The sequence below is a fragment of the Prosopis cineraria genome, unplaced genomic scaffold (assembly GCF_029017545.1).
Source record: "Prosopis cineraria cultivar Desert tree isolate PC_DT_omini unplaced genomic scaffold, ASM2901754v1 PC7, whole genome shotgun sequence".
Taxonomy (NCBI): Eukaryota; Viridiplantae; Streptophyta; class Magnoliopsida; order Fabales; family Fabaceae; genus Prosopis; species Prosopis cineraria.
The window spans coordinates 25649301-25664571 of NW_026555338.1; the positions used below are offsets into that span (position 1 = coordinate 25649301).

Below are 15271 nucleotides of genomic sequence, written 5' to 3' on the forward strand. Positions count from 1 at the left end.
CAGTTGAACCAACTAATTTAATCCAGTGTTGCATTCATATAAAAAAAGTTTTAAAGTGTCAAATATTCAATTTATACCTAATTTATTTACTTTTGAGTGCATTGCCATATTTAATGACAAGTGGACCTTTATCTTAATAAATGACTAATTTTAAAAATATAATAAAAATATACCTAGTAAAATACAAGAAAAATTAGAAAAATAACACCCAACACTCAAATGAATTTCAATCATAATTGAAATAAATAAATGAGTACTAATTAATCTTGGACTCTTTATATCATGCCATGTGTCTTCATTTAAGAATCTTTTATTCCACTTAAGCCTCACCTTGGTAATACTTCTCTATCATTGACCTGGGCCTTATAAAGACTCTTCTGGACGGTCTAAATGTGGGTTTGGATGACTATTTACGTTCTTGAGCTTCCATGGCCTAGTGAAACAATTCATTTGGGCTCAAATATACAAAACTATAACCCAATTTTCCTCCTCCAAGTGCATGTGTGTGTATTGCACCTGTAATATGGTGAATTGGACTCCAAACACACATAATAGGCTCTTGGATATAGATTTCTTTCCTTAAACTTTCCTTTATTTGAATAACTCGGCATTTGACGTCTTGATGATACAACTTGTCATATAGAATCTCATCATTTTTAAATATTTCTACTAAACTATAATATAAGGTATTTTTAAAAATCTTTGCTTAGTATACAATATAAAACATTGAATAACTTTTATAATTATTTTTTAATTATATTCCTACTTCATTTATTAATTTTTTTTAAAAATGATGCATTGAAATTTTAATTATTATTATCAAAGTACTTATATAAGGTATTTAATGAGGGTAAAATTAAAAGGATAAAATTTTTTAAAAAAATTAAGGTTTCAACTAATATTTTTTAAAACCGTAAATTAGTTACAAATGTTCTATATTTTAGTTTAGGGGGAATAGTGGATACTAAAAGCCAAAAATTTGTGTGGAAAATAAATCTCATGAATGGTGAAATCATGGTAGTTTATTTAGGAAAAGATGAAGAGCTAAGAGAAAGATGAAAATCCATAAAATTTTGATATTCATAAAAAGAAGAAGGGCATATTTTGAATAAAGTATTTTTTTATTTAAAGGCAAGTAGTAAGAAGCAAAAAAAAAAAAGCAAGGAAAAAGAAATTAAACAAAAGTCAAGGTAAAGTTAGAAGTAGAAGTTGAGACGCAGTAATCAACCTCTAAAAGATTGACTTGAAGAAGAGTTCTATGCATAGTTTAAAATTTGTTTAGAAGAGAGTAAATATCAATTATAATCATTGATGATAAATCTTCAACTACAACCTTCTTGAAAAAGAATTTCGGACAACAAATCAAATTATAATCATAATCTTTAGCAATAAAGTAATTAATACTACATAAACTTTGGCAAAGTCACTTATACTATCAGATTAATTATTTAATCCTCATAATTTTAATTTAACTATAACTTAATCTTTAAAACTTTAATTCAATTGTAACTCAATTCTTAAATTTAAACTCTTATAACTTAGTCCTTATAGTTTTAACCATTTAAAATACTAGTCCGTATATTTTAAAAATAAAATTATAAGATAAAAAATATTTTAAAAATTTAATCTTTATAAGATTAAAATGGTTTAGTAATTTAAAATATTAGTCCCAAATTTTAACATAATTTTATTCTTAAAAATATATGGACTAATATTTTAAATGATTAAAACTATAAAGATTGAGGTGTAATAATTAAAATTTAAAAATTAAATTATAATTGAGTTAAAATTATAAGAATTAAGTTGCAATTAAATTAAACCTATACAGATTAAATGATTACTTCCTCCATTCAAAAATATAAAGCATTTTTTAAAGAGTTGGATGTTTAAAAAATATAAAATATTTTTAATTTTTTAAATATAATTATTATTTTTTTTAAAAAGTGTCATATTGATAAATGAATTTATATTTATTATATATATTTAATAGAAATTGAAATTTAATTAAAAATATATTATATTTTTTTACGAATTTTTTTTTTTTAAACCTCCTGCATAGGTATGAGAACAAAGGAAGGGTACTAGTCACGAGACAGAAAAGACCCCTCCAAGTCACCAGTTTTATATTCTTCATATGCACGTGTGTGCGTGTGAGTGGATTTCTTCCGTCAAAATCGAAAAAAACTCGGATTTTTCCGAGTCCAGGGACATGACCCTTCCTGGTTCTTGCTGGCATCGCCAGTTGCGTCCACACACACGGGACTTCACAGATGCTGACGTGTAACATGCCATCACTACGTGTTCTTCTATCCGCCGTTAGATTTTCGTATCAACTATCAATCTTTTGCCGTTCGCTCGTCTTCATCTTTGAGCTCGTCTACTTTTTTTTTTTTTTTTTTTTTTGGGTGGAACCTCTTCGCTTCATTTGAACTTCCAAATTCCATGTATATTTATACGACCACAAGTTCGTCAGAGTCATCCTTTGACGCCTTCTTTCTTCTCTGCCTCGGCTCTCTGCCTCCGGAGGAAGAGAGAGTGAAGGAAGTGCCGAATTGGGTGGGAAAGAGAGAAAGGAAGACAAGGATCGTCCCAGCTCAGGGTAAGTGTTCTTCTTTTTCCAGTTTGTGCTTGTATGTGAATATTCTGATAAATTCTCTGCTTAGTCTCACTGTATGAGGTTTTTCGAAATAGCGCTGCCTTTTTGGGTTGCTGCTAGCTATAACTTCGGTGAATTGTTTCCCCCCCTCTGTTTTTGAGTTTTCGATACTCGAGGTTACCGAAATTCGATACTTTTTATGAAAGTCGAGGCCGTTTTATTTCGCAGAGGATTTTGGTTTCTTGTCGATTTAAATTTGATTTTGATTCTCTCATGGTGTGTTTTCACTTTTACTGTTAATTGGGAATCGTGGCCTAGCCTCGTAGGGTGAATAGAGCTGACACGGAGTTTGTCGTTTTTTGTTTTTGCTGGTCCATTTTTTTTCCTTTTCTGGCCTGAGCGGGTTAAGTTGAATCGCCTCTTTGATCTTTATGATTTAGAGAGTTTCGTGACTTGTCTGCATCTTGGGCTTATGGCAAAGAAACAGAAAATCCTCAAACAAGGGGCTGGATGAATGAAATACGAAAAAGGAATTGCATTCAATCATTAAAATATATACTTTTCTCCCCCATTTTTTAATCTTTATGCAATCATTTTCTTCAAGATTGGTATACAGCGTCATGCTTTAAATTTGTTCTTGATATGTTTTGCAATCGAGTTTGGTGTATGCGTGATATGCCTAGAAATAACTTAACACGGGATTTCAAATACTTTTGTGTCGGAATGCTGAGTTCTGGTAAGTGGTGAACTTGAATGAGCGCTCTTCAGTGTCCATGAATTGGGAGTACTCACTAGCCTGGATGACATTCACTGAACTGGCAAATTAACGATATTGAGGTGAATTGTGATAAATAATAGAAATTGTAAAGGGTTTCAATGGGCTTCTCGTAGGGATCTTTTGAAGTTAACTAAATCTCGGTCATCATCTTTAGTTGACTTTCTGTTTGATTTTTTCATGAAACTTGCTGATGGACATATCCGCCAACACTTTTCTTACTTTTATGTTTTCTTAAAATATGTTGCAAAAAGATTATACCAAATTGCAACATATATATATGTGTGTCCGTGTCTGTGTTCATGCATGTACGTACTTTTGTTTTGTTTGGTTGCTGTATAGACTTGAATGCAAACAAGAAGCATCTTCCATGTTATACAATGGAGTGAATTTAATCATTTTTCAGAACCCGGAATTTGGTCCTGGCACTTAAATTAAATAAAAAACACCTGCAAGAGATGGAAGTTATCCTAAGTATATAGTCCAATAAATTATCTAAAATGACTTCCTCCATGGTCCAAGTAGCTTGTCAACCAAAAGATTTCGACATGGCAACCAAACTCTCCAGCTTGGTGAGTTTTGTGCCTTATGTCTACCAATTGAAAGAATATTTCCGTAAAATCGTTATGGAATAAAGGCAACCGATTCCATGGAATTGTTGCATGTTTTCATGGGCATTACCTGAAAAAAGAGCAATTCATCATTCAATTGGACATTCTATTGTAGGATTTAGAGACGGAATACCTTTTAAGGAGCATGAAAATGATAGAAACCAAATATCTGATAATGCAGACGTAACTTTGGCACAGATCTGTCTGTCATCTGATGGAGATTTGGGTTCAATAGGAGAACTGGTTAGGCTCATCTCATTACATTTGCCTATTTGCCTATACATGTTGATTTATGAAAGGATTTAGTCATGTGCATTCATGCCTCAAGACAGTCAACTGTAGTATTTTTGTCCACTTAAATGGGATAATGATGTGGAGTTAATGACCAACTTTACATTCTTACCAGTGATTGCACACTATGATTTATGGGCATGATTTTAATATTTTCCTGGAAGGAGGAGCGTGGTTAAGACAGACATTATTATCAAAGGAAAAAGTGAGAAAGTAGTAAATAGTTGACTGTGTTAGCTGGTCCCCTGGACCTAGATCAAAGTTAGGGCATGATTTCATAAGCACCTTCAAATACAAGTTGTAGTCTAAGACTAGTTTATCATGTGTGTATAGAAATCTCCTGCGTTGTTTATTTGTATTAAGTTATATAAATTGCTTTGGTTCGTGTAACTTACGTGATCTATCTTTCTCCTGTGGTGTTACTTGATCTTCTTTGCATAACTGAGGTTTCTGACCAGGAATGAGCGAGAAAACTATGATGTTTAACTGTAGTTCATCTGTGTCTACTCACTACTGATAGCACTTGAGCGTTGCTTTAGAAAAATGGGTTTGGAGATATAGGCTTTTTCTGTCACCTTATTAAAATCCATTTCTTGTGGGAAATTAGTGAGAAATTCATTTGTGTACCAATTGATTGCTTGAAACTTGGAGTTTTCTATTGAAGAAGTTTGACCTGTTTTATTCCTACAATAGAACGATGTCTTCTCCTTCAACTGGATCCACTGACGTCCACTGCAACCCATTTGATGCAGGTGCTGACTACTGACCTTAAACCATATTGCTTCATATAATTTCACTTATGATTTATTGTATTGCATTTCTATTTGTAACGAGTGTGCCTCCTTTGGTCTCATATTGCAGTAGTTAGAGAGCAAACCATTGTGGCGCCTCTAGCAGATGACAATAGCTCCTTTGATTGCCAAACACCCGGGGTCTTAGATGGCTTAGACCTCTATATAAATGATCTGTGTTTCAGTGAAATTCCTACTGACAGGATAGGTTTATTTGGCAATAACGTCAATTACAGTATCTTTTCTGATCATGAATTTTCTGGGACAAATTTGATATATGACGCCACAGACGGATTTATGCTTTTTCCCTCCCTTGAGAAAACAATGGAGGCAACAGATTCCCATTATGGGGCTTCTTGTGAAGAGACTCAGCAGATGTCTGATAATACATGGTTTCACTACATGTGCCATCAGGCTAAATCCAATGAAGAATTTGAAGCCAGCCGCTGTCAGATTGATTCCAATGAAGTAGATTATTCTGATCCAGAGTCCTTTATTAAAAGTTTTTTTGACCTGTCAGATGAATCTTATTCATTGCCTGCACTGGTAAGCAAGGAAACAAGCAAAAAGAAGCATACCCTTGTTCTTGATTTGGATGGTAAATCCTCTTCGATCTTCATCTTAGTTTAGTCAAAATTAATCATATTAGTTCAATCCCATTCGATGGTTGGGTGAAATTTTTTCCAGAGCCGTTACTTTGTTGTCTTTTTTGTATCATGATTTATGACCTTCATTACAATAAAAAATCAATATTACTGCTCACTCTGATGCATGTTTAGGCTTTGGATCATATTTGGTGATGCAGATAATTTTTTTCTCCACAGTAGCTTTTACATTTTATAGTAGAATTGCCACTTGAGTTTATTTAACTGTCTAAGCTTTATAAAGTTGCCTTTTGATTTGCATTATTCTTGCTTCTTCCTTAAATATGGAAGGCCTCTTTATTATAAGATTGCTTTTGTAAATTACCAGCATAGTATATGTTTTCTCATCTGAGTTAGAATTGGCATTAGCATAAAAGTTGAACACGTGTTTTTTGTTACATGAACAAATTCTTGTGACGTTTTGATATGTATATATGTATATCTTAAATAACTTGTTACTTCTATATTTTGTTGGTTCAATAGAAACACTAGTCCATTCTACATGGGAGCCATGTTATGGCGTTGACTTCACAATCCAGTTCAATGATAATGATAACAAGGACCAAACTATATATGTACGGAAAAGGCCCTTCCTTGAGGTATTTTTGGAAAGAGTGTCAGAGATTTTTGAAGTCATCATTTTTACGGCTAGTCAAAGGTGTTATGCAGAAAAGCTTCTGGATGTTCTTGATCCAGATAGAAAATTTTTCTCTGATAGAAGATACCGGGATTCATGCATCTTATTAGATGAGGTGTACACTAAAGATTTGACAGTTCTCGGCATTGACCTGGCAAAAGTATTTATACTCGACAATTCTCCTCAGGTGCATTTCTTCCTCATCTCAATTCTGTTAAAGCCTTTTCATGCTTTTTAGTTGGTTGTAATTCGGTTCTTGAACTTTAACTTAGTGTAACTCAATCTTTTTTAATCATGTAAAACATTGGTTGATTTATTTTAGAAGATACAATTAAAAAGATTAAATTTATTTTGAAATTTGGGGTCTAATACTTTAAATTACTAAAACTTTTAAAGTTTAATTTTTTTATAATTTTATTTTCTAAAATATAGGAACTGCTATTTTAAATTCCTAAAATTACAGAGACTAAATTATATCAAGTCAAACATTAGGGATTGAGTTACAATCAAATTAAAATGAATTTCAGCAAGTCAAAGTTCATACAACTGCATTAAAACTATGGAGATTAAATAATTAATTTTTTCTAAATTTTATTATTCTATTGGGTATTTCTTTTGTTATAATTGGCAATTACAGCTTTCTCCAGACGTGTTGTGAAATACTGACCAGATGTCATACATCATTGGTCACTGTTGCTTTGATAATTGGCGTAAGATACTGAAAATCTCTGTCTGTCTTCATGTTTTTAGGTATTCAGGTTGCAGCCTGATAATGGAATTCCAATTGAAAGTTGGTTTGACGACTCTTCTGATTCTTGTCTGATGTCCTTGCTTCCATTTCTCGAGACGCTCGTCGATGTGGACGATGTTCGACCTGTCATTGCAAAGAAGTTCAGGGCTTGGAGGTTTTAGTGGTTTCAACTTAGTTTCTCCTCTATTGGATTGGTGGATCTCTTCGTCTTCTCTGTGAAGGAGAGTAGCTACAATCATAGTCCTAGGATTACATGTCCAATTGTCCATATTCAGTGAGTTCAGATGACCCCACTCAAGTATATATGTGTGTGTGTGTCTCTTTGGTGTGTTTAGGAGATACTTTTGTCTCTACCAAAACCCCTAAGAAAAACACAGAATAGTTTTGCCTAGAAATAGTTTTTTTTTTTTTCTCCTCTTAATAATTTAGCTACGCTTCTTGGGTTGGGTTTTTAGTTGTTTTCTATATAGGGAGTCTTTTCATAAGCGGCTTGGTGCCCAAATTGCCAGATTTGTAAGTAAAATTTTGCTTATAATGCAATGATTTGGTTTGAAGTATATACCAACATTGGTAGATGCTGGTTCTTCACATGATCGTTATATGTGTACCTATATTAAGTTGTTTATTTCATGCCTTTAAATGAGACTAATGCCTTAAATATATCTCACATTCTCACAAATTTATCATGCCTTTTTTTAAAAAAAAAATTGTAGATGAACTTGCCAATGATGTGTGAATATTATGAATTGCGTGTCATAAAATATAAATACAAACAATCCAATCTCAACTTTGTTCCAAAGTGCTGACAATGATAGGTAGAATTAGCACCCAGCACAAACTGTAACCTTTGAAAAAGGGAGGATTTGGACTTAAGTCCAGTATTTTGATTATAGTTATTAAATTTCATTAATATTCTAAAATTATTGAACTCTTTGAAAACTTGAAGTCAAAATACTTTTTACACTTGCCATCTCCTTGAAAAGCTTGAGATTTAATATTTTTTAAATATTATAAAACATCTCTTATGACATTATTACTGTGTTACATGAGATGTTGGATCAAGTCAATCTATCCAGGAAAAGGATGGCTTATCTTTCTTCTTGCAAACAAAACATCTTTTTTTTTTTTTTGTTACGGAAAAGAAAAAAAAATGTATGTTATTTTCTGAGCAATACATCCAAAATTCAAAGGTTTATTTTCATCATTTTGTTGTCTTGATATACGTACGTTTGTATCTCGGTAAAAACTTAAACACAAACACACTAAAGACAGTATCCTAGATTTTCTTCCATTTTGTTGTATTTATCTATTGACGTTGCTGTATATCGATTAAAAAAATGCAATAAATATGTAAAAATATAGTATATTTTACCAAATCTGCCTCTCAATTAATGTGTCTAAAACAATTTCTCTCTCGAAAGACAAATATAACGAGGGATGGAGTAACTCTCTATCATCTCAGAGAAACAATATCATGAAGTTAAATTAGTTATTTAAACCTAGCAACAATGACATGTATGAATAGTCTCACCTCTATGTTGCTTTTGAATGCTTTCAAATCGGAGAACATGCATATGCCTTTATATTGTAGTTTAAGGCACCAAACGAGTATAACCATGACCATGTCTCTGTCTAATTCAAATTGTTAAATTATGAGTAATGGTTTGTGTTAATTATTAGAGGAAGTTTTTTCCCCCCTTATATGTATCTTTTTATTAAAAACAATCATATTTGAAATACTGTCAAGCACCAAATATAAGCATCTTTCCTAGCAAAAATTTAAACATTAGTTTGTTATGTTGTAAAAAACTAACCTCTTCCACTAGACTCAACTTTATTGTTATTAGAAAAAATAATAGATAGGTCTCAAAATGATTGATTAATTCAAGTTAAGTTCTAACCAATTTCAAAGTGCTAAACTCCAGAATTTGCAAGCTTGAGTCTTAATTTTATAATTTTATTATGATGAATTTACAATTTTTTTTAAATTTTAACATGGTTGAAAAATAAATATTTATTTTTTCTATTAAATTAGAATAATAAGTTATAAATTCATTGCAATGAAATTGTAAAATTAAAAGCTGAATTTATAAATTTTTGAAGTTTGACATTTTAAAATTAATTAAAATCTAATTTAAATTAATTACTCTTCGTAAGATTTACCTGTCATTCTCCTTTGGTATTATTAGAGGCAGTGAGTTTGTTCACATGGTTGTGCATTCAACCACCCAGGTCTTCCAGGGTCGGTCCTGTACCATTTTGGAATACAGTTTTTAATGGAGTTTTCAGAAATTTGAATTTACACCTCATATGTCTTGTGATCTTGCGTTATGCTTCTATTCAGCATTACAAGACTTCTTTTTTTTTTTTTAACATGTCATATTTAAAATATAACACTACACGGTATAATTAATAAAGTTTTTTAAAATAATTAAGAAGACTGTTTAATTAAAACACTATTAAATAAAAATAAACATGAAAAAGAGTACAACTTATTTTAAAATACCTTACAATTCATAGTTAATTTTCTAACTATACTTCTCTATCGCGTTATTAAAAACAATCTACCCCGGTGCATATTACTACAATCTGATATTTTATCTGGTTCGGAAGTTAGTTCATTAAGATTATCGATGCTAGATAATTGTTGGATTTATAACATCAACTATGGCCATACTACAATTATCTGTTAATGCCTTCTCAAATAATATAATTAACAAAAACACTACACAAAAACACAATGCCAAAGTCATGGTTATAGGTTTCCAGTCCGGTCCTACATTTTCCAAATCAGTCATTTTTCTTTTTTGGCAATCTGGCAAAAATTTCTCACAATCTACAATGTCATCTTCATCTAGTATGTCTATTGCTCAGATTGCATTTACACATTTGTTTTCTTCTCAAATGGTGATAATATTTTTAACATAATACGTTCTCATCATCAACAACCCTAACATGACATGTCCAAGAAACAATTGCTGCACATATAAAAGCTAGATTTGAAGTGACCACAAGAAATTCAAAGTCCAGATTCCCCAGAGCACCAGCCAAAAGACCTGCAACGATGGATGATTTGAAGCCTTCTAATCAGTACAGATAATAAATACATGTGATGACAATTAACGTGAAACGACAAGTATGGATGAGAGCAATTAAAGAAAATGATTAAATAAAACATTTCAGCAGCAAAATCAAAAGTTGACTGAAGGGTAAATTAAAGGTCCTCACTAAAGTTATTTGTTAATTGGGTGCAAAAATTTACATAGCTTTGAGGATAACACTGAAATCCCTTATGTTGAATTCTAACGTTACATCCAAGGGATATTTATCGCGAGTTAATTTAGACGCAGGGTATGTCAGATTTAGGAAACACTCTCTCGGGTAATGCCTAAGCTAAAATTAAAAGAGGCGATCTTACAAACATAGCATTTTTTTTTTTGTCATTGCTCTTCCCTTTGAGTACATTATGAAATTAATCAAAAAATAAAAAAGGACCCCCAACAAGTGAACGACCCAAAAATCTCAAACCTATAAAGAGTCTTAAGTAAAATGAAGGTCAAAAGAGTATAAGCTTAATTTAATTATGTATACATCCTGTGCAACAAGAAAATTTTAAGCTTTGGACATGAAACATACAGGCTGTAAATTATTCCGAGTTAGATGTCTATAGGACTTAAGTGATGTTGAGAGTACAAGATGAAATGGAAAAGAATGGTCATTGGTGAAATGGACTAAGGGTGGAGTGGGAAAGAGTGGAACGGAACAAAACATTCCATTGTTTGAGAGTTCTATTAAAGAAATAAATGATTTTATTGATCATCATTTAAGAATAATTATAAAATTAATAAATTTAAACTAGATATAATTATGTTTTTCAACTTTACGACAGGAGAAATGAAAGAGTGAGAAGGGGTGAGAAAAATGAGGGTCATTTTGTAATAATGTTAATTATGTCATGCCATTCCAACCTCGACCCCAAAATTGGGGGGCCAGAAAAAATGGGTTTAGGATGGCATGGAAGGCCACTTCAATCCATTACATTTCCTTTTAAAAATTTCTCGCAAACAATGGTATAATACTTTTAGCCATCACACTTCATTCCATTTCATCCCTTAAAAAACTCCCAAACACTACTTAAGAGAGTGCAAGCAAAATATTATTATGAACCCTAAGTTTATCTCAATCCAAATGGATTAGGAACATCCCCAGGGATGTTAATGGGGCAGAGACATGTTAGTTAGAAAAACCAAAGACAGAAATAATTGAATTTTCTTGTCCCTCTTTCTTTTCCCCCAACCAGCTATGAATCTCTGACTCTCAACCTTAATAAAGTGGATATTTTGATTATTCTAGAAAATAAAGATGAAATCAGATCATATTTCCCCATCCTCTTTTAACACTAAGTTGGAATTAGAATTTTATAATTATGAACAGTTCCTAGCATAAATAAATCGAAAGAAGCAATCCTACCAGCAAATAAGTACAAGTGATTGGAATTACTCAGAATATCAGGGTGAAAATTTATCAACCATGGATGACAGACCAAACGCTGTAATTTTACCTAAGACTCTTCACTGACAATATCATGACCGAGCATTTTTTACTTGTAGAGACTCCATTTTTCAGGGGGGAAAATTGGGGTATTAAATGTTTACTTTGCAATGCTTGATTGAATAGCATCTTAATTAAATTTTCTACCACCATCATCTTCATTTTAAAGAATACCTACAATGATTATATTTGCGTTAACACAATTATCTTCATTATAAGTATGCAAAATGGAGCTCCATATCTCTAGAATTTATGAAGGCATTAATACAGAGCACATGTAGTCTCTGGAAGGAGAAATCACTGCTGAAGTCGTGAAAGGCATCATTCAGTTAATAAGATACAACAAGATGAACACTAGTGGGCATCAAGTGAACATTTGCAACTTCTATAAGCCATGAAAATTCTGTAGAAGATGAAACGGCTACAGCTTAACTTTCCAAAACCTCGACTAAGTTGCAAAAGGAACCTAACTCAACTAAGTATTACTTTGAATAGGACTAATGCAAGGTGCAATCGCTTAGTTGCTAGGGCCTTTAAGATCATAAGTCCAGAAAACTACTGTGGGTCAAACACTACTGTGTGATAGTACGATTGATCATGTCATTGGCTATGCTGAACAAAATTATAGAAACATAAAATTTGAAACGCATCTTCTCGTTGACACAATTTAGCTAGCTACTACACAAATTTTCAGTATTATTTGTGTAACTGTCATGCAATGTCGCACAATGAGCAACTATACAAAGCATTTGAAAAAAAAATTTTGCACGAGGATGGTGGCAACTAGATAGATAAACTACTCCTTGGCATTGGGCTAAACCTGGACTATACGTACAAATACACGAGAAAATGGCGAAGTTTGAAAATTTGACTTCGGTAAGACTGACTTTAGAGTTCTTCAATTACGATGAGATGGACATTCTTTAAATTATTTTAGCCCTAGCAATATTGTCTTGGTAGAAGAAATTGCACTTAAATGTACAATACAAGCTGCCATCTTCGATCATAAACTCGCGAAAAAGCCTTTATATATGACATTATTATTTTCTAAACAAGAATAAATGCCAGAAATCTGGAAGCCACATACGTATGAAGTCTCCTGACAGCCCAAATTCTTAAGGTTTAAGAAAATCATAACAATAACGAACCATAGAGCAAAGAGACGAAAACAGAAACTGACCTACTTGAACTCTTACTGTTGCGGATTCTGAGGGTTTGGCGGAGGAGGCATGCCTGGGCGAGGTGGTCCATATACAGGAACAGCACCGCCAGGCGGAGGGGGCATCCCAGGTCGAGGAGGAGGTGGAGCTGGCATTCCAGGCCGAGGCGGAGCAGGCGGTCCTCTGACCATCTGTCCAGGAGGGGGTGGTCCCATAGGTCTCTGTCCAAACTGAGGCGGAGGCACTTGGAATGGCTGTGGCGGACCACCCGGCCGAGCAGCAAACTGCCCAGGTGGCATTGGCGGAGGGGGACCTCTCGCCATTGGAGGCGGAGCCTGCCCAGGATACCCCGGCATTTGCCCAGGCGGCCGCATCACGGGTGGCCCAGCTGGATACGATACCGGTGGAGCAGAGAGCTGTGGCGGACGCGAGATCTGAGGCTGCATCATGCCAGGAGCAGGACCACCAACGCCGCGAACGGGGCCGGCAAGACCAGGCTGAGCCTGAACAATAGGAGCAGTGGGAACCCCTCTACCAGCGGCGCGGCCGATACCAGGGCCGGCTAAAGCGGCCGCATTGACAGCCTTAGCTCGGGACTCCTCAGGGGGCGGTGGGCCCTCAACGGTCATGGAGATGACCTCTTCGCCACGGAGAAGAACAAGGCCTAGGGTACGACGATCCTCGCGCTCTTCATTGGTCTTCTTGCCCTTGGCAGGGGGTAGCTTGCGGAACTCTTCGCAATCGCCGATAACGAGGTTCATGTGGCGATCGAATGCCATGAACTTACCCACAAGCTGACGGCCATCTTGAATGGTGACTCGCATACGGTAGTTTATGTATTGAAGCATCTTCGAACTCTTAGACATCGACATGTTGCCTTCTTCCTGAAGAATCAACAAATAAAGAATGGATTCCAGAATAAGTAGAGAAACAGATCTCCAAAATAAACAAAATACCTGTGGTGAGGATAGCGGCGGCGACTACGGCTGGAGGTGCAGAAGAAGGCGGCTGCGGCGACTGACGGTGGAGAGGCGGCAAAGCAGAGGCGAGCAGAGAGGTCGAGTGGGTGAAGAAACGGCCCAAGGATAAAAAGGGTTCAAGTGAGATGGGTAGAAATGGAATATTATAAAAATGGTGTGGGCAATTTAGTCAGGACATGGCTGAATATTTCTCTCTCCTCCAAAATATACCCCAAGTTTAGAGAGCGCGGGAGAACGACTGAACAAGTGCGATCGCTAGGGCTTTAGAAACTTTCAAGTTTCAAGTGAACTTAGCGGTTACGTAATATCCACATTCCGCATTGAAGTAGCTAAGCTTTGGATAAATTTTTTTAAAAAATAATTTATAAAAATCAATCCATATGGTTACAAACGAGAATAGGTTGCAAACTGAAGTAACATTTAAAATTCAATAATAATAATATTAAATTATGTGATGATTTGGAAGAATTAATATGTATTTAGTTTTCAATTTATTAAAAATCTACTTGCTAAAAATTTATTTAGCAAAAGTTAATTTAGTGAAAGTCAGTCGTTATAACAAAATTTATGTTTGGATATATTTTTTTAAAAGTCAGTTTGATAAATTAAAATTTATTTAAATTATGATAGTATAATATATTTTTAAATGTGCAATTATCAAAAAGATATTGACATATGATGACTTGTAATTTTTATCATACAAATGTAATATATTTAAAATATGTAAAAATGTGATAAAGATTTTAAACAATATAAAATTTGTTTTATAATGCTAAAAACTTGATCTTTAATATGTATACTTTTTAAATTTGTAATTTTAGATAATGTGATAAAGATTTGTAATTTTTATTATATATTAATGCTAAAAATTAACATAATTAATGATTTAATTTATAATGCTAAAAACTTAATGTCTAATTATTATTATTTAAACAACAATTATATTTTAATGAATTAACTATTTTTTAAATAAAATAATAAGAAATTAAACTTTTAAGTAGCAAAGTCAGATAATATCTCACTTTTTAAATCTACTTTTCAAAAGCTCCATCATTTTGTATTCATCAAATTCACTTTTAATAATATTCTCAAAGCATTTTTAGGATGTGCTTTCTTCTTCTTATTTTTTTCCAACAATATCCCACATTTCAAATGTAAAATAGTATTTCTCAAAAGTTAAAAGTGGGTTACCCTAACGTACCTTTAATTTAAGTTAGTTGAACAACAGACCAGAGCCTTTCCTTTTTTTCCCCTCCTTTTCCCTCCACCTCTCCAATCCTCACAATTCAAATTATTTTATTAAATAATTTTTTAATTATAAAATTAATGAAGGGTAAGGACTGAGGAAGTGGAGGGAAAATGATAGTTAAAAAAATAGAGAGATTCTTAGTCCGTTGAACAAGGATAAGGGAACTATGTTAAACATATAAGGTTGCATATGGACAATATTGGACTGAGTAAATTAGGGCCCTTTGTCCAATATC

The 15271-nt window shown here is 33.4% G+C and overlaps 2 protein-coding genes across 3 annotated transcripts; one reads left to right on the forward strand and one right to left on the reverse strand.

Annotated features, from left to right (window-relative positions):
• Positions 1 to 2437: 2437 nt before the first annotated feature.
• On the forward strand, positions 2438 to 7655 carry LOC129316330 (uncharacterized). Its single transcript, XM_054960694.1, has 5 exons — positions 2438 to 2599; positions 4967 to 5025; positions 5135 to 5662; positions 6192 to 6532; positions 7096 to 7655. The coding sequence occupies exons 2-5, from the start codon at positions 4971 to 4973 to the stop codon at positions 7255 to 7257; spliced, it is 1086 nt and encodes a 361-aa protein (XP_054816669.1). The 5' UTR covers positions 2438 to 2599; positions 4967 to 4970; the 3' UTR covers positions 7258 to 7655.
• A 2167-nt stretch (positions 7656 to 9822) lies between these two features.
• LOC129315061 (uncharacterized) lies at positions 9823 to 13920 on the reverse strand. 2 transcript variants are annotated; one of them, XM_054958575.1, is made up of 3 exons: positions 13764 to 13920; positions 12832 to 13691; positions 9823 to 10152 (listed from the first exon to the last, which is right to left on the reverse strand). In XM_054958575.1, the coding sequence occupies exon 2, from the start codon at positions 13677 to 13679 to the stop codon at positions 12840 to 12842; it is 840 nt and encodes a 279-aa protein (XP_054814550.1). In that variant the 5' UTR covers positions 13680 to 13691; positions 13764 to 13920; the 3' UTR covers positions 9823 to 10152; positions 12832 to 12839. The 2 variants fall into 2 exon arrangements, with proteins under 2 accessions (XP_054814550.1, XP_054814549.1); XM_054958574.1 differs by having other exon boundaries at positions 12828 to 13691.
• Positions 13921 to 15271: the final 1351 nt, after the last annotated feature.

Excerpts from the sequence above, each read along its gene's own strand:
- LOC129315061 (XM_054958575.1), bottom strand. The coding sequence starts at position 13,679 with ATGTCGATGTCTAAGAGTTCGAAGATGCTTCAATACATAAACTACCGT.
- LOC129316330 (XM_054960694.1), top strand. The coding sequence starts at position 4,971 with ATGTCTTCTCCTTCAACTGGATCCACTGACGTCCACTGCAACCCATTT. Across the intron at positions 5,026-5,134 it reads CTGCAACCCATTTGATGCAG|TAGTTAGAGAGCAAACCATT; the intron begins GTGCTGACTACT and ends CTCATATTGCAG. Across the intron at positions 5,663-6,191 it reads CCTTGTTCTTGATTTGGATG|AAACACTAGTCCATTCTACA; the intron begins GTAAATCCTCTT and ends TTGGTTCAATAG.